The 18,581-nt window shown below is 40.0% G+C and overlaps 1 protein-coding gene across 1 annotated transcript in view; it reads left to right on the top strand.

Moving 5' to 3' along the window:
• Window positions 1-263: 263 nt before the first annotated feature.
• Window positions 264-18,581, top strand: part of LOC126382488 (uncharacterized) — a 35,746-nt gene continuing 17,428 nt past the window's right edge. Inside the window, exons 1-39 of the mRNA XM_050032377.1 lie at window positions 264-369; window positions 715-769; window positions 1,008-1,218; window positions 1,711-1,854; window positions 2,060-2,216; window positions 2,334-2,361; window positions 2,472-2,577; window positions 2,953-3,045; window positions 3,170-3,233; window positions 3,366-3,464; window positions 3,674-3,777; window positions 4,972-5,110; window positions 5,213-5,331; window positions 5,515-5,664; window positions 5,749-5,919; window positions 6,018-6,327; window positions 6,416-6,495; window positions 6,588-6,793; window positions 6,893-7,016; window positions 7,114-7,250; window positions 7,357-7,612; window positions 7,691-7,933; window positions 8,015-8,191; window positions 8,277-8,422; window positions 8,519-8,609; window positions 8,695-9,084; window positions 9,395-9,521; window positions 9,605-9,723; window positions 9,817-10,013; window positions 10,206-10,389; window positions 10,545-10,710; window positions 10,802-10,926; window positions 11,050-11,358; window positions 11,441-11,644; window positions 11,740-12,036; window positions 12,140-12,244; window positions 12,337-12,432; window positions 12,520-12,654; window positions 12,915-12,931. Coding sequence (XP_049888334.1) covers window positions 1,018-1,218; window positions 1,711-1,854; window positions 2,060-2,216; window positions 2,334-2,361; window positions 2,472-2,577; window positions 2,953-3,045; window positions 3,170-3,233; window positions 3,366-3,464; window positions 3,674-3,777; window positions 4,972-5,110; window positions 5,213-5,331; window positions 5,515-5,664; window positions 5,749-5,919; window positions 6,018-6,327; window positions 6,416-6,495; window positions 6,588-6,793; window positions 6,893-7,016; window positions 7,114-7,250; window positions 7,357-7,612; window positions 7,691-7,933; window positions 8,015-8,191; window positions 8,277-8,422; window positions 8,519-8,609; window positions 8,695-9,084; window positions 9,395-9,521; window positions 9,605-9,723; window positions 9,817-10,013; window positions 10,206-10,389; window positions 10,545-10,710; window positions 10,802-10,926; window positions 11,050-11,358; window positions 11,441-11,644; window positions 11,740-12,036; window positions 12,140-12,244; window positions 12,337-12,432; window positions 12,520-12,654; window positions 12,915-12,931 — 5,816 coding nt within the window. The 5' untranslated portion in view covers window positions 264-369; window positions 715-769; window positions 1,008-1,017. The remainder of the gene's footprint in view (window positions 370-714; window positions 770-1,007; window positions 1,219-1,710; window positions 1,855-2,059; window positions 2,217-2,333; window positions 2,362-2,471; window positions 2,578-2,952; window positions 3,046-3,169; window positions 3,234-3,365; window positions 3,465-3,673; window positions 3,778-4,971; window positions 5,111-5,212; window positions 5,332-5,514; window positions 5,665-5,748; window positions 5,920-6,017; window positions 6,328-6,415; window positions 6,496-6,587; window positions 6,794-6,892; window positions 7,017-7,113; window positions 7,251-7,356; window positions 7,613-7,690; window positions 7,934-8,014; window positions 8,192-8,276; window positions 8,423-8,518; window positions 8,610-8,694; window positions 9,085-9,394; window positions 9,522-9,604; window positions 9,724-9,816; window positions 10,014-10,205; window positions 10,390-10,544; window positions 10,711-10,801; window positions 10,927-11,049; window positions 11,359-11,440; window positions 11,645-11,739; window positions 12,037-12,139; window positions 12,245-12,336; window positions 12,433-12,519; window positions 12,655-12,914; window positions 12,932-18,581) is intronic.

The following is an 18,581-nucleotide window of genomic DNA, read 5'->3' as shown; positions in this document are numbered from 1 at the left end:
ATTAGAGATAGAGAGGGTATGTTTGGGTGAGTCACAAACAAGTTATGCAGGAGAAAGTTCCTGGCACTGCTCCCGAAAAATCACATTATTTGGACGTGGGCAGAGAGGGCAGCCAGACATCATGAGAGCCACAGAGAGCTCTGTCATAAGTGATGAAAGCGATGGTGATTACCACAATGTGTGTGTCAGGGGAAAAGGGGTGTGAGTGGGTAGTGTACCTGTTCAGATGTGTGTGTGTGTGTCTGTGTGTGTTTGTTAGTAGGTCAGGGTGGTGCCCTTGGCCTTGTAAGGCAGGGTTATCTGGGGTTATATATTTGATCCCTGCCTTCCCTGCAGGTCTAGCAGCTGCCTCCTCTTCACCTGGCCTCTGTAAGTCTGCACAACTGGTTGTATTTTGTTTTCATGCTGTATTTCTCTGTTGTCTAAACTAAAGGTAAATTGATTTAATATGATCTGTCTAACAAAATAGAGATGATGAATAGGTGCTTTTTTTTCTTAAATTTGAAGCATAGCTAACACATTTCACAAGACGTATGCCAGAAAATGTCTTTATCGGATATACTTCTAAACATTTGAACTAATGATCCAAAATACTGACAAGACAAACAGGAGACATGTTATTTCTACAAATAGTGATGTAAGTAAGCTGCTGTATTTCAGATGTTTAAAATAGCCTTAAAATATCCTACTTATTGTTTTCTCTGCCCACTTCAGGTCACTGACATACTCTGAAGTCTGAACTCACTTGTCATCTGAGTTGAATCCACTGGTAAACTTTCCTTTCCTAATGCTTTCATAACAATTTATACTATAAAGGTTAAGACTGATATAATATGACTATGTTCTCTTGTGGAAAACAGACAGAATAGCTTAAATTCAAATACAGACGGCAAAGAAAAAAAAAGCCTTGAAACCAACAGTTGAAAAATAAAGTCAAAGATATGAAAGTGAAGTATAAGATAGAGACAGAGTGAATCCTTTATCATCTCTACTAACTGTGTGTACAGCAGTGCAGCCATGGGGGATGCAGAGATGGCTGTGTTTGGGCTGGCTGCCTCTTACCTGAGGAAGTCAGACAGGGAGCGTATGGAGGCTTCCACACGTCCCTTCGACATAAAGAAGGAATGCTTTGTCCCGGATCAAGTGGAAGAGTTTGTGAAGGCAACCATCACCAGCCGAGATGGAGACAAGGTCACTGTGGAGACACAGTATGGGAAGGTCAGTGGTTACATTTTACCATTTAGATCATATTATTAACACTACATACACTTTTCTTGTTGCAGCAATAAATTTACTATCAACCTAAAGCCTAACATGTCATCATGTATCTAAGTCTAAGTACATTGCTGAAATACTGCAATTGTAATAATCTTAATCTTGTAAACTGGTAGAGATGAAATTATGTGTGACTCTCAAAAAGCTGTGTGAATTAATAATTTCACATTGAAAAGGCAACAACTTGACATTAAGCACATGTTTTGTTTCTCCAGTTAAGTGTATGATGAAATGAGGCATTGCTGCCATCTGGCATTCACACTGTGTGGCACAGTCTGTAATATCACACACGCAGTGTTGACAATAATAGGGTTATCAAAAACAGCAACAGCAACTGTTTGAACGTTTGGCTTACTTTCTAATTAAAATAACATTTTTGGGTGAAATGTATTTGACCATTGAATAGTAATCAGAAAACTGCATTCATTTTCTTAGACTGTGGTGGTCAAAGATTCCCAGATTTTGCAACAGAATCCTCCAAAGTTTGACAAGATCGAGGACATGGCCATGTTGACCTTCCTCCATGAGCCCGCTGTGCTGTTTAACCTCAAAGAGCGTTACGCAGCATGGATGATCTATGTGAGTAGTCTACAATCCATCTCTCTTTAAGATGTGAACAAAAAGAAAATAACAAGTACAGTAATACTAAATGAGAGAATAATGTGTCTAAAACCTGAAGCCATCAATACACCAAAACATATCAAATCATTCATTTACACAAGAAAAACTGTGAGCAGTTAAAACGGTTAATATTAAAACAGTGATACTGTCTTCCATTTCACAGACCTATTCTGGGCTCTTCTGTGTGACTGTCAACCCCTACAAGTGGCTGCCAGTCTACAACCAAGAGGTGGTTGTTGCCTACAGAGGAAAGAAGAGGAGTGAAGCTCCTCCTCATATCTTCTCCATCTCTGACAATGCCTACCAGTACATGCTGGCAGGTAAAAAGAACATTAGATGATGTCACCATGTCTCGTACATGTAACTTTTGTTCCACATAATTATAATGAATCTTGATACTTACAAAATTGTCCTCTCTGGAAACTTGTTTTTTGTAGACCGCGAAAACCAGTCAATTTTGATCACGTATGTAATGTCTTACACTTCAAAACATAAATGACACTGTATGCTCTGGAATAAAATCTTATTCTATATTATGTCACTGTAGGTATTGATCATTGACTTTACTATTACAGTGGAGAATCTGGTGCAGGAAAGACTGTCAACACAAAGAGAGTCATCCAGTATTTTGCAAGTATTGCAGCTGGAGGCATAAAGAAAGACGCCGTTGCCAAGGACAAGGTAAATAACAAGCTCTGTCAAATGTGTGAGTTCTCAGAGGTCTGGTGCATCTCTAACAGGCTACAACTACAGATAACACAACAAAAAAAAGAGTGTAACTATCAACTCTTATCCCCTGTAACTACAAAGGAATAGATTTGCCTTATATGCTCAATTAAATTCCTGGTATTAAGTAACATCGACAGTAATCTTTGTGCACTGGTCCCAAATCAAACTCCTGTCACGATTTCCACCTTCAATAGCTACTGTGGTCGATAATTTGTAGGTTCTGTTCCTCAAACGTTCACAAACTGACACCAGAGGCTGCTAAAGTCTCTTTGTGTATCTCTAAACATTAATCACAGATTGAGCATAAACAATGTTCCTCTTTCACAGGGTACCCTGGAGGATCAAATCATTCAGGCTAACCCTGCTCTGGAGGCCTTTGGGAATGCAAAGACTATCAGGAATGACAACTCCTCCAGATTTGTGAGTGTTGAATCTTTGTTTGACTTAATTGTGAAAAATATGTAATCAAGTTCCCATGCAAACACAATCAGTGGTGGTAGCAGATATCAAGGTGTCCTTAAATAAACAAACTTAATTCTTTCAGGGTAAATTCATCCGAATTCATTTTGATACCAGGGGGAAGTTAGCCTCTGCTGATATTGAAACATGTAAGAACAAACACCCTTTTACACTAATACTGGGAATATTATTTTATTTACATGTTTTAACATAGTAATATAGTTCATACTACACATACTTACACACAAAGTAATTTCTCTCTTGTATTTTTCACATGTCAGACCTTCTGGAGAAATCTCGTGTGATCTTCCAGCTCAAGGCTGAGAGAGATTACCACATTTTCTACCAGATTCTGTCCAACAAGAAGCCTGAACTCCTGGGTGAGTACAAGGCTGTGGTGGCTGCCCCCCCTCCCAACTCTCTCTCTCTCTCTCTCTCTCTCTCTCTCTCTCTCTCTCTCTCACTCTCTCACATACACACACACACAACACACACAAGACAAAAAAAAGACATGGCTGTCACTGCTATTTTATTTCAGTTGTGTGTCCATCCATCTGACCTTGTCCCACTCTCTCTCTGTGTCCTCCAGAGATGCTGTTGATCACAAATAATCCCTATGACTACGCCTTCATCTCTCAGGGGGAAACCCAAGTGGCCTCCATCAATGATTCAGAGGAACTGATGGCAACAGATGTCAGGCTCTCACTCATTCCTCTTTTTTACAATCTGACATTAAACTCTAATCATAATAACGAAATTAGTTACACTGGATTCATACGAAAAGCAACCCCGTGTTAAAACTATCCTGTATTAGAACAACGCAGTGGGCCATGTTGGTTTAGGTACTGATGAGAGAATGAAATACATCCAGGAAGTCTAGTTGGAGTAACAGATTAATGTATCTAAAGACTGATGCCAAAACAACATCACAACAGTTTATCATACCCAGAGACAGGATTCTACAACTTAGTTATCACAGCAGCAACTAGCAGCTTTTTTTTAGTCCTGCGTCAAATGTCTTTGTTAGTTTTTATCATATCTAGTCAACCTCATCCTGTTTTGTTTTTTTGTCAATTTTTTTGTTGACTAAAAGGTTCAGTGTGTAGGATTTAGGGGGATATATTGGCAGAAACAGAATATTATATAGTATTGTATCATAAGTATGTTTTCTCTAGTGTTCGTTACCTTAGAATGTGCTGTTTATATTTTCATAGGTCATCTATGAAGATTACCATGTTGCACTGGGATACTTCTACAGAAGCCAAGAATGGACAAACTAAACACCAGCTCTAGATAGGATCATTTTGCATTTTTGTTTTTTTATATTTACGTGTCTGCCACCATTTTCAGAAGCCCGTCTGTAGCAAGCAGGATTAAGACCGATTTGTAATGTAAAACTGATATTTTTTAGTATTTTTACTGCTTAAAATCACCTAGTCTGTGAACATCTTGATCGTAAGTTATCAGAGAGAAAAAAGGTGAGCACACATTACCATGTGGTTGGTTAGCCACCTGTCTCCAACATGCAAAACAGCATCAGAGAAACGCTGATTTGTAACATTAAACTGCTTTATTCAGTGTTTTCATGGTTTAAATCACTGGGTCCATTTGTTATGGAGAGGAGGAGACCTCGGAACCTCCTGTACAATGAACACTGAAGGAATCCTAACCAGGAGAAGTTTCAGCTGGTTGCAATCTGCAATCCTTACTGCTGGACACCGCCAAATCCCCCTAAATCTTACACACTTCACCTTTAAAGTCTGGGCATTTGCATCTTATCTTAGTCAAAGAAAACCGTAACTACTTTAGCATAGTTTTTTGTATAATTTTGATTAAAGCCATCTTCCCTACCCAAATGCTGACAAGTTACCACATGCTCCTCGACAGGATGCCTTTGATGTATTGGGCTTTACTCAAGAGGAAAAGAACTCTGTGTACAAGCTGACTGGTGCCATCATGCATCATGGCAACATGAAGTTCAAGCAGAAGCAGCGAGAGGAGCAGGCTGAGGCTGTTGGCACTGAAGGTGAGAGACCGTGGTTTGTCAGGTTGGCTCAGAACCAATCAGAAGAGACACTTACAGTTACAGTACTTATGCAGTTTTACAGCATTCACTCTTCTTCTTCAGATGCTGACAAAGTTGCATATCTGATGGGCCTGAACTCTGCTGACCTCATCAAAGGTCTCTTGCACCCAAGAGTCAAAGTGGGAAATGAGTGGGTCACCAAGGGACAAAACGTTGCTCAAGTAAGAAGCAAAAAAAGTCAATGTAACTCTTTCTTATACACAAAGGTTCTTTACCCAAGACAGGGTCACATTATGTTTCATATATGGCTACTGCTACAAAGGCTGAAAGGTTGCTTAAAAAAATCACAAAAAAATAAAGAAACATTTCTCTGCTTGGTATTACATAAATTGTCTGTTCCCCAGGTGACCTATGCCGTTGGAGCTCTGTCCAAGGCTGTATATGAAAGGATGTTTCTGTGGATGGTGATTAGAATCAACCAGTCACTGGAGACCAGGCAGCCTCGCCAGTACTTCATTGGTGTTTTGGACATTGCTGGATTTGAGATTTTTGATGTAAGTTGTCCTGTAAGCCCACAGTAAACCAGCCCCCTTTTAACAGAAATTGGATGGATAAGCCTAATTTTTTTCTATTTGCAGTTCAACACCTTTGAGCAGCTGTGCATCAACTTCACCAATGAAAAACTGCAACAGTTTTTCAACCACCACATGTTTGTGCTGGAGCAGGAAGAGTACAAGAAAGAGGGCATTGAATGGACTTTCATAGATTTTGGGATGGACTTGCAGGCCTGCATTGACCTGATTGAAAAGGTGAGATACTGGACTATTACATGTCCAGACAAACATAAAGATTGACTGAAAATATTGTGATTTTTTTTTTCAAACCACTCATATTTTTGTTCCCTCAGCCCATGGGTATCATGTCCATCCTTGAAGAGGAGTGCATGTTCCCCAAAGCTTCTGATACCACCTTTAAAGCTAAGCTATATGACAACCATCTGGGGAAATCTGCCAATTTCCAGAAGCCCAGAATTGTCAAAGGGAAACCAGAGGCTCATTTTGCCCTGATGCACTATGCTGGAACTGTTGATTATAATATCAACAACTGGCTGGTGAAGAACAAGGATCCTCTGAATGAGACCGTTGTTGGACTCTACCAGAAGTCTAATCTCAAGCTGTTAGCTACCCTCTTTGCAAACTACGCTGGAGCTGATTCAGGTACCCTGCAATGAATTTCTTGTTTGGAAATAACAATGTTGTTTTGTCTAGCTATGATGTTACACTTTAAGATTGTATTTCTGAACAGTTGCGGCCGAAGGTACTGAAGGCAAAAAAGAGAAGAAGAAGAAGGGATCATCTTTTCAGACTGTGTCTGCTCTTCATAGGGTATTGTGTATTATTGTTTATATGGTATTTTGTATGATGCCGATTAATTCAACAGCCAACAATTACAAATGTATGCCTCATCATATTAATAGGAGAACCTGAACAAGTTGATGACCAACTTAAGGTCAACTCACCCTCACTTTGTACGCTGCATCATCCCCAATGAGACCAAGACTCCTGGGGCCATGGAGAACCCTCTGGTGATGCACCAGCTGCGCTGTAACGGTGTGCTGGAAGGCATCAGGATCTGCAGAAAGGGCTTCCCCAACAGGATCCTCTATGGAGATTTCAAACAGAGGTATTATCTAATTTAAATAACATACTTTATGCTTCAAAACAGAAGTTCAATATTGTTCTCCAACATGTATATATATATATATATATTTTTCTTTTCCAGATATCGCATCTTGAATCCTGCTGCCATCCCTGAGGGTCAGTTCATCGACAGCAGGAAGGGAGCTGAGAAACTTCTTGGGTCTCTGGATATTGATCATAATCAGTACAAGTTTGGACATACCAAGGTATCATCTGAAGTTGTTCTGATACTGTAAAAGGGAAACATTCTGGTAGGAGACGAAGAAGATGGCAAAAAAGTAAAATACCCATTGGTGTTGTCAGGTGTTCTTTAAGGCTGGTTTGCTGGGTCTGCTTGAGGAGATGAGAGACGAGCGTCTCTCCAAAATCATCACTGCTATTCAAGCCAGGTCCCGTGGTCTTTTGTCTCGTATTGAGTATCAAAAGATGGTGGAACGCAGGTATCTTTTGTGCCCAGCTGATATTGTTGCTGAAGATTCAAAAATGATTGGTTTGTGATTTGTACAGTTAACTAAAGCCTTCCATTTTTAAAAAAAAATTATTTAGAGAAGCATTATTAGTGATCCAATGGAATGTCCGGTCATTCATGGGGGTCAAGAATTGGCCCTGGATGAAGCTGTACTTCAAGATCAAACCTCTGTTGAGATCTGCTGAGGCAGAAAAGGAGATGGCCAACATGAAGGAAGAATTCCTGAAGCTGAAAGAGGCTTACGCAAAATCTGAAGCTCGTAGAAAGGAACTAGAGGAGAAAATGGTCTCTCTTCTTCAGGAGAAGAACGACCTGCAGCTTCAAGTTCAAGCGGTGAGAATGTCACTATACTGACATTTTCCTCTGGACATGTCTTTAAGCAATGTGTTAATGGCATCAAATGTTTGGCAGGAGCAAGATAATCTCTGTGATGCTGAGGAAAGATGTGAGGGGCTGATCAAAAACAAAATTCAACTGGAGGCAAAAGCCAAAGAGCTTACTGAGAGACTAGAGGATGAGGAGGAGATGAATGCTGAACTGACTGCTAAGAAGAGGAAGCTGGAGGATGAGTGCTCTGAGCTGAAGAAAGACATTGATGATTTGGAGTTAACTTTGGCTAAAGTGGAGAAAGAGAAGCACGCCACTGAGAACAAGGTATGACATCTAACTTAACTATTTGTTTCATATCAGGAACTTAATCAGGCACTCAGTATCTTATCTTTTCTTGGTTGACAGGTGAAAAACCTGGTTGAAGAGATGTCAGCTCAGGATGAAATCATTGCTAAGTTGACAAAGGAAAAGAAAGCCTTACAGGAAGCTCATCAGCAAACACTGGATGATCTGCAGAGTGAAGAAGACAAAGTCAACACTCTGACGAAGGCCAAGGTTAAGCTGGAGCAGCAAGTGGATGATGTAAGAACCCATATCAAAATTGTACTGCTTAGATGACATTGTAAGTATTAATAATTAAACAATTCACAAATGTATTTGCATTAAGCTTGAAGGTTCTCTTGAGCAAGAAAAGAAGGTTCGAATGGACCTTGAGAGAGCTAAGAGAAAGCTGGAGGGAGACTTAAAGTTGACCCTGGAGACCGTAATGGATTTAGAAAATGACAAGCAACAGCTGGAGGAGCGCCTGAAAAAGTACAAATTCAGCATGAAACTGTTCATTCAGTATGGTCATGTAATATTGTGTACACAGCTTTAATTAGCTAACACTGTTTAAATAAAATTCTGCAGGAAAGACTTTGAGATCAGCCAACTAAATGGCAAACTTGAGGATGAGCAGTCGATTATCATTCAACTCCAGAAGAAGCTGAAAGAGCTACAGGTACAGATGTGTACTAGTGGGTCTAATTAGATGTTAACATATTCCCAAAGTATTGCTATATTTAAACATTTTCTTCTGGCACTAGGCTCGTGTAGAGGAGCTGGAGGAAGAACTTGAGGCAGAGCGAGCTGCCCGAGCAAAGGTGGAGAAGCAGAGAGCAGACTTGTCCAGAGAGCTGGAGGAGATCAGTGAGAGGTTGGAGGAGGCTGGTGGAGCAACATCTGCCCAGATTGAGATGAACAAGAAGAGGGAGGCTGAGTTCCAGAAACTCCGCAGAGATCTTGAAGAGGCCACTCTGCAGCATGAAGCCACTGCTGCCACTCTCAGGAAGAAACAAGCTGACAGTGTTGCTGATCTGGGAGAGCAGATCGACAACCTGCAGAGAGTCAAGCAGAAACTGGAGAAGGAGAAGAGTGAGCTCAGACTGGAGCTGGATGATGTGGTTTCCAGTATGGAACAAATAGTTAAATCTAAGGTATGTGCACATGAAGATGCTCTAGGTAAATTTCCACACGGGCTGAACTGGCAACTTGGTTGTTAACTGAATTATAACAGTTCAATACCTAGAGGAGATGCAACATTAGTAAACAGTGAACATGTACACTTTCAATTTTAATTTGATGTTGTTATAGGCCAGGTGGGTGAGACAATCTAAATTTAATATAAAATATTCTGTCCCTCCAAGATGGAACTGGGAGTTCAATGTAGTGAATAAATGTCTGGATATGTCTAATGCTGACAATTAGTTAACAGTGCTTGTGAACAATGGTGTATTTCTTTTGAAGACTATCTTAGAGAAGACCTGCAGAACTTTGGAGGATCAAATGAATGAATACAGGAACAGGTGTGATGAAAATCAGAGATCCCTTCATGACTTCACCACCCAGAAAGCCAAGCTTCAAGCTGAGAATGGTCAGCATTACTCTTTTCACTTGAATAATAAAATTGTTTAATGTAGAACACTGCAACTCTAAAACTAAATGCTGCCCATCTAGATGAACTTTCAAGACAGCTGGAGGAAAAAGAGTCTCTGATTTCTCAGCTGACCAGAGGAAAAAACTCCTATACTCAACAAGTTGAAGACCTAAAAAGACAACTAGAGGAGGAAGTAAAGGTATGAAAGTGGGATAATTAGTTAAATTATCTTTAAGTTGCAAATACAGTTGCATGTCAAAGAGAAATACCTGCATTATCAATATTCATCCAGGCCAAGAATGCTTTAGCCCATGCAGTGCAGTCTGCTCGCCATGACTGTGACCTGCTCAGGGAGCAGTATGAGGAGGAGCAGGAGGCCAAGGCTGAGTTGCAGCGTGGCATGTCCAAGGCCAACTCTGAGGTGGCTCAGTGGAGAACTAAGTACGAAACTGATGCCATCCAGAGAACTGAGGAACTGGAGGAGGCCAAGTAAGTCCTGTACATGCAAGAACATCAACCTTAATATGATATAAGACAGACTTTGAGAGAAGAACACTTAAAATTATGTTTTCTTATTCAACCTGGCATGTTTGCCATGAATGTAGTAGGGGGTTGCTAAAACTGCCCCAAAATAAAAAGAACATTTAAGCATCAGTGAATAATACCGTTTTTGTTTTTTAGAAAGAAGCTGGCTCAGCGTCTCCAGGATGCTGAGGAGGCTGTTGAAGCAGGAAATGCTAAATGTTCCTCTCTGGAGAAGACCAAACACAGGCTGCAGAATGAGATTGAAGATCTTATGATTGATGTGGAGAGGTCTAATGCTGCTGCTGCTGTTCTGGACAAGAAACAAAGAAACTTTGACAAAGTATATCAGCATGTTCTAATCGTCAGAAACCTGGGGTTTCAAAGTATTGTTACAGTGCAACTTGCCCCCTTAAATAATTATCATTTGCCAAACTGTTGAGAGCTCGATGTGGTGAGTTTAACTTGAAATCATGCAACTTGTATCTCAATGTCTAGATCCTGTCTGAGTGGAAACAAAAATATGAGGAGTGTCAGTGTGAGCTGGAGAGCTCTCAGAAGGAAGCCAGGTCTCTGAGCACTGAGCTCTTCAAACTGAAGAACTCCTATGAAGAATCTCTTGACCACCTGGAGACCCTGAAGAGAGAGAATAAGAATCTGCAGGGTAACATATTACTGAATTTGTCTAAACAGGCAATACATGCACATTGCAGGTGCCTAAAAAGCCAACTTAATACAACTACTTTCATTCACAGAGGAGATATCTGACCTCACTGAGCAACTTGGTGAAGGAGGAAAAACCATTCATGAGTTGGAGAAAGTCCGTAAACAGCTGGAGCAGGAAAAGAGCGAGATTCAGTCTGCCCTTGAGGAAGCCGAGGTAAGACCAAAACCTCAAATCCTCAGTGTCTCACGTACTTACATTTATAGTTTCAAAATGAAGCCATAATTTGGAGAATAGTAAGTAATACATGTTTAAAAAATATCCTGATGTCTATCTTAGGCTTCTCTTGAGCATGAGGAAGGCAAGATTCTCAGAGCTCAGCTTGAGTTCAACCAGATTAAGGCAGAAATGGAACGTAAACTAGCAGAGAAAGATGAGGAGATGGAGCAGAACAAGAGGAACCTGCAGAGGATGATTGAAAACCTGCAGAGCTCTCTCGAGGCTGAGACTCGCAGCAGGAATGAGGCCCTCCGTTTGAAGAAGAAGATGGAGGGAGACCTCAATGAGATGGAGATTCAGCTGAGCCAGGCCAACAGGCAGGCATCTGAGGCTCAGAAACAACTTAAGGCTGTTCATGCACACCTGAAGGTAAAAAGAGGACACACCTTTCATTGTAATTTGCATAATTACTCTGGCATCTTTGTAACCGGAGCCTTTGAACATTTTCCAGGATGCTCAGCTCCAGCTTGATGACTCTCTTCGAACCAATGATGATCTCAAAGAGAACATTGCAATTGTGGAGAGACGCAACAACCTGCTTCAAGCTGAACTGGAGGAGCTCAGGGCTGCTTTGGAGCAAACTGAGAGAAGTCGCAAACTTGCTGAGCAAGAGCTGATGGATGTTACTGAAAGGGTGCAGCTACTGCACTCACAGGTATGGTAGATGCTAGATTTAGAATTTTTTTTATTTTTAAAATGTTGCTTTTTCGTACATTGTATAATGAAATTGCCTCATGTGTATAATAAAAGAACACCAGCCTAATAAATCAAAAGAAGAAGCTGGAGGCTGACACATCCCAGCTTCAGATTGAAGTAGAAGAGGCAGTGCAGGAGTGCAGAAATGCTGAGGAAAAGGCCAAGAAGGCCATTACTGATGCTGCCATGATGGCAGAGGAGCTGAAGAAAGAGCAGGACACCAGCGCTCACCTGGAGCGTATGAAGAAGAACATGGAGCAAACCATCAAAGACCTGCAGCACCGTCTGGATGAAGCTGAACAGATCGCCATGAAGGGAGGGAGGAAGCAGTTGCAGAAGCTCGAGGCCAGGGTGAGGTTTTTTTTTTTTACATATATGATTTGGGTAATTTTTGGTCAGCAGTGATGTTGAAGTAGTTATTCAGAGAGTAATCTGAAATATTGTCCCTGACCAGGTGAAGGAACTGGAAAATGAGGTTGAGATGGAGCAGAAGAAAAACGCTGAAGCTGTGAAGGGCATCCGTAAATATGAACGCCGTATCAAGGAGCTTACTTATCAGGTTTGAAGCAAGTAGCAAGCTTTATTATTCTGCATATGTGGTTTAAGTTCTTTTAAAAGAAATGACCTCAACTTTGTGTCTCATTTCAACAGACTGAGGAGGACCGCAAGAATATTGCCCGACTTCAAGATCTGGTTGATAAGCTGCAGCTGAAAGTGAAATCCTACAAGAGATCTGCTGAGGAGGCTGTAAGTGGAAATGTGCGAAGGAAGGTCTCCATCTGGCTCCTTCCCCTGTCAGTGTGTAACCATATTTCTTTTATTTACCCTAAACAGGAGGAACAGGCTAATGTGCATCTTGGCAAGTTCCGTAAGATGCAGCACGAGTTGGATGAGGCTGAAGAGAGAGCTGACATCGCTGAGTCGCAGGTCAACAAGCTGCGTGCCAAGAGCCGTGATGCTGGCCCCAAGGTTTGAAGCATGCACTTTGTAGCAGGTGCTTAGGATCTGACCCTGACACATGCTGCCCTCTGTTGGCTGCATTTAACATGTTGCTCAGCTCCTCAAGTATTTGTACAAATACTGTATATATGTTAGGTATATTGCAGTGCTTCAGTTTAAATTAGTCTGTTAATGAATACACAGCTTTGTGGCAATCAAGCAATACTAATCTCAAGACACTAACAGCTGTTTCTCTTCTTCTTTCTTTCCCAATTCCCCGGCTGTAACAGAAAGGGTTTGAGGAGGAGTGAAGCTTTGGAGCCTGCAGAAATCCCCTTGCCTGCTGTGTAACGTAGATGTACAATGAAGTATTATGCCCACATTAAGGAGGAAAAAAAATTGAAATTTTGAGAATAAAGTTTGAGGAAAAAAAAAACATAATGTTGCAATGATAAAGTCATTATTTCATTAGAATGAAGTCACAATATTTCAAGAAAAAATCATAATATTATAAGACTAAAATCATAATCTCACATGCAACAACTCAAGATTTTAATACCCTTTCATAGTAAACAGATGATAGAGGTCTATCTTTATTGTGTCAAATGAGGTACAGGTCTCACCAGTAAGTAACCTTTCTCATTATCAGAGAAAATGATAGCAGTTACATGATGTATGAGTCAAAAAGCAGATGTGTATTGAAGCAGCAGCTGGTGTACAGCAGGGACTTAACAGCTGAGACAAGAGCTCAGTCATTGATTAGAATGTGATAAAAGGTCAGTGGGCTTTATGCAAATGATGTGAAAGGCAGAGTAGCAAATGTGCGCTGCTCTTTATTAGAGTTTTAAAAAATGAAACTTTGGAGGAAAGCAGTTGAAATGCTAAATCCTGTAGATATGACTTGACGTAACCTATTCTCACTTTATTCTTAAAATATTATGACTTTTTCCTCAAAAATTGCAACTTTTTTCTCAGTTGTCATCTCTGATTTTTTTTTCTAACAGTGGCCATAATACTCCATTATATAGATCTCCTAAACTACTATTCATAAACTGTAGTGCTTAATAAAATCTTATCAAGCTACTGCACAACATTGTATTCTTCTATTTTAAAAGAATGAGTGGGTTCATGGAACATTGTACAGAAAAATCAGCCATCAGGCGAAGTGAATAACATTAATCATTTTGTTACAACATCCATACTGCCATCAGGGTATGGGTTGCTATTTGAGGGTGTACTTAGTCTGTAACTCTGTAAGCACGTCAAGTGGCATCCACATTAAAGCCAGGACCGAAGGTTTCCAGCAGAACATTGCACTGCAACAAGATGAATGAATGTTATTCACTTCATCTGTCAGTGGTCTTACTGTTCGGTGTATATGTGCATGTGTGTAGATTTATGTATTCAACCCCATTTTACACACATATATATAGTGATAAAACTTAGGTTACTAATTTAATTCTCACCATCAATTATTGGAAACTAAACAGGACTGTAAATGCCATTACCTTCCAGAGTTAGGCCTAGGCAGGAAAACTGTGGACCAATAAAGTGTGGTGGCACAGGGCCTAAAAAGTAGGAAGTTATGAAGAGGTGACTGCTAAAATAGAAAGAGATAAAACAAAGCCCTTTTTCTTAAAATAGAGTTAAAGAAAGCCCAAGAGCCTGGGCCTCAAGGTCAATAAACCAACGCTCATACTCAGGCCTACCATAATACCATGCATAATCACTTGCAGCTGCTCAGCAAATACCTGTCCAAGCCTGTCTGCTCCTCCAAAGGGCTAGGGAGGATTCCGAAAAATCAGTAATTAAATATCCATTTCATATACTACAATAAATCAAGAGAAAACAACAAATTACCATAAATTATAATTATCAATTTTGTTTTATACCTTGAACTAAGAATGTGATCCTTACCTGTCTGTCTAGAGGTCTGCATTGGTGCTGATGTCAGCTCTAAGTAATTGTAACTGCTGCTGGAGACTAAATAATGATTTAAGGCAGGAGAAGGGAGGAGAGGGAGGCCCCAGACTCCCATTGTGTGAAATTCAGGGAGTCCTGCCTCTTCTATTATTACATGTCATGTCCTCAACTCCCTGAGCGGACAAGCAGGTATCTATTAGCTAATGAAAGCACATTCACACTGTTGCTTAAAGAGGTGCAACACATACAGCACAGTATGTGTTGGGGATTATCAGCATGATTAACAGGATATCTCAGCACATGCTTGAATGAATAAGAGGACTGACCAAAGATGGAACCATTCACTGCCTCTATAATTAGACCATATTTAACATGGTATATGATGCTTATGGTCTTATCTCAAGAGTTAAAAGCAGTCACCTTTGACACTGTCATATCGTGTATACAAAAAATGTTTGCCACTACCACTGACTGGTCTAACACAATGGCACAAAGCCAGTTTATAAAATATTTTACTCACATAGGTTTGACCTAGGTCTCTCCGGTGGAAATTCCTCCACGACACAGAGGGCCATTTGCTTCTCCAGTAGCAGCAGCATAAACATCAGTGGTTGTTTAGAAAAAAAAATATTACTAACCATGAGCAGGATTAATAAGCATGGTTGAACCAAAGAAACTCAAACCTCATTCGCCGAAAATCCAGGTAGAATAATGTAACCCCTCAAGGTCATATTTGTTGCAGAAGTACCACCTCATGGTGCCAAAGATGAGAAAAAACGGTTAAATTGGGAAAAATGTACAACTAAATATTGAAATGGGATCCAACAGAATATCTACTTATAAAGACTATGTACAGAATTATTCAGTAGTAATGATGAATAAAACCATAAAAACCTACTTTAAACCCTCAGTTGTACTGATGGGATTTGATGTCCATAGAAACTAAGACACAGCATCATCAACCTAGTGACTAAAACAATAATAAAGTACATAGCAATCAAACAAAGGAACTGTAAAATTAGAAGCAAGATTTTTTGGTAAAATTGAGTTTGAAAGAAAAAGAAAAAGAAAAGTACCTTAGAGACTCTAAGAGGCTGATATAATGTGGTGTCTACTGTCGAGGTGTCCTCTGGGACCAAAGCCCAGAAACATGTGGCTCAAAGCTCCATCTGATTATCCTTCCCCTGCTTCTATTTAATTAAATACATGTGATGACAATGTTTATTTGTTGTGACATAAACAAAGCATCTGAATCATGTTTCCTTTAATGAATAGAAGTTTGACCCATAAGGTCAGTATGATCTTCACTTGGTCTTTAGCAGGGGCCTGGAATCTCTCACTTACATTTGCCACCCTGACGCCAGCTGTCAGTAACAGGGCCGGGAAACTATCAGAATGGAAATAATCTCAGCACTTGTCACCAGCTGTTGACCCTCCTTTTATCTCTTAACCTCTGAAGGGGCTGTGATTACTGGTGCTAGTGAATGGCTGTGGATAGTTGCTATACATAATTACAATGTATGTTGTATAACTTCTATGAGTTAGAAATTATTAGGTGTTGTTAAATAGTGGGTTAGGTCAAAAACAGGCGATGAACAGCATCCAAGGGTGAGCAGTTTTTATTTTTGGACAAACGCATTTTTAACAAAGTAGATTTCACAGATACCAGAATGATGAGTGGAATTAAAACCTGTTATAAATGTGATGCAGCTCGGCTTAGACTCCACACTGGAGTGGCATTTAAATGGCACATTAAAAGTTGATGGGCAGTGGGCTTTACCTGTCAGTCACAGTATATTCACGCAGTGTGAGGCATCTCATCTGCTTCAACTGATCCTAGTTGCAGGCAAGAGCAGGATCCTGAAAGCCTTGTGGCTGTTCTCCTCATCAGTGCTGTGTGCTTAACAGGAATTTCACACAGTTATCTTTGTCCTCAAAGACACAATGCCGTGTCAACAGGATTGTAACTGAGGGGCCAGCTTTTGTGAGCTGCTGACTGATAATGGGAGAAGGCTTCCACAGTGACCTTGGCATTGCATTGGAGCATATCACACTGGCATAGTCCTCCATTGTGTGTCATCATTACTGCCTTTCAGTGAATCTCAAGCATGTCACCTGTGGCAGACGTCAGTCTGTGTTGCCTCGCACTTGTCGCCTGGTTAATCTCATGGACTAATGTTCTTTATTTAGACCTACCCATTTGGTACTGCAAAGTCCATTCTGTGATAACTGAACACAATATGTTACCAATGCCTCACAGTGACTCCACTTAAGCCTTCTGGGTAAATGAGACCCATACACGACATACTTCTCTAGAATATCTCCCCAGATATTTTCTGCGTCTTCCTTTGTGTTTAGCCAACAACACCAGTAGTTAACATTTATAGAATGCTCTGTGTTATTGTAAAGCGCGCAAAGAATGTGAACCACCCTTTTGATTTTTGTTTCTGGTCCAAGACACATTGATAATGTTTACTTATTTCTTTCTCAATCTCCAACTTATTTCACAGTTTATCTTTTGTTTAATGCAAAACTATATAAAATTAGAATGTAATGTGATGACTTCTAAAATATTTCTGCAATTATGCAAAAAAAGAACAAACAAACAAAAGAACAAAACAGTACAAAACATTATACATAACTTCAGCTATTTTCACTCTGGATTTCAGCGATAAGCATTTTCAATTTTTTATGATGAATTTGTTTTTGTTGTCTACATGCTTTCATTTTTATTTAATCATTAGTGTGAGAGCTGGCAACTGCTCTCACACTAATGTTCTCTTTGCTCTTTTCACCATTTGTTGGTGTCTGTGCTGTACTGTTTGTCACAGAAACTTTGTTTCAGTGTCACATTGTTTTGTTCAGGAGATGTATGGTATGACTTTTCTTTATTGTAACATGCTGCAGTGATTTTTTATTTTTTTAAGTATAAGAATTTATAATGGAAAGTCTACAGGAGCAATGTTTTTAAGAGCTGAAATATCAACAACAAGTGCTAAAAAAGTGTTTTATGTTTTGGCAAATTATTCATGAAATGTGAGGTGCAGAAAAACAACACTATATAAAATATAAATTGAATTTTTCCACCATATTGGATTTTTTGAACACATTTTGTGCTTCTTTTGGCTCATATTTCATCTAATCTTCACCATACTTGATACATATTACATATAGCCTGGTAAGACTATCCTGATGACGTGGCCTCAATTCTGTTTCACTCTCTGTATCAGTCTGGACTCACTGCCGCCCCAAAGCACTTTCCAGAAATTAAAATCAAATCAGGGCCAATCACAGATCGCACCGTAGTTGACAATATAAACAGTCAATCAAGGACTGCTTTGTAGTTGATGACTTCGAATACAGGCCGCAGCTTTCAGACCAGTAATGGTGGCTCCCATAGCAGCAAGTGCCAATTCTAACGTTAGTAGAGTAAACACAGCAGTAAGTGAAGTTATTAGTTATTAATAGAGTCAATAACATCAATAATAATAACAGAACAAGAGCATGAACTCATGGAAATTCTCTGAGGAAAAGACATTTTGTCCATTCTTCCAACTAGATCTGGCAAAAGCTTGATTTATCAACTGGCTCCATTGATCCGTTGAAGAAGATTTTCCACAGTGTTTTGTTTTGCTGATTGGCTGAAAGAGTTTGTCTGTCAAGGCGAGTACTCACGCCCTCTGAAAGGGTTTGGGGCAGTACTGAGTCCAGACTGATACAAACAGTGAAACAGAATGTTGAGCCCATGTCATCAGGATGGTCTTCCCAATTTGTGTCACATATAGATGAGCCCCATCAAAACTCATGAGTTTGTTTTTGAGTATCACTTACCGTTTGTCTGTAATTGGTTACCAAACTTTTGAAGGCGTGGCCTGATGCACTTAACAGGCAATAACACTTCAATGCTAATTTGAATTGCAACTGAAAGTAGAAATGTTGAACATACAGCAACATTGCACAAATGTGTAACATCACATACAATTCTACCCACTGGGTGCACTATGGTAACATCAAAACATGATATTTCGAAGTCT

The sequence above is a fragment of the Epinephelus moara genome, chromosome 21 (assembly GCF_006386435.1).
Source record: "Epinephelus moara isolate mb chromosome 21, YSFRI_EMoa_1.0, whole genome shotgun sequence".
Lineage (NCBI taxonomy): Eukaryota > Metazoa > Chordata > Actinopteri > Perciformes > Serranidae > Epinephelus > Epinephelus moara.
The sequence above is the reverse complement of the archived record's forward strand: the minus strand, read 5'-3'. Positions and strand labels throughout refer to the sequence as shown.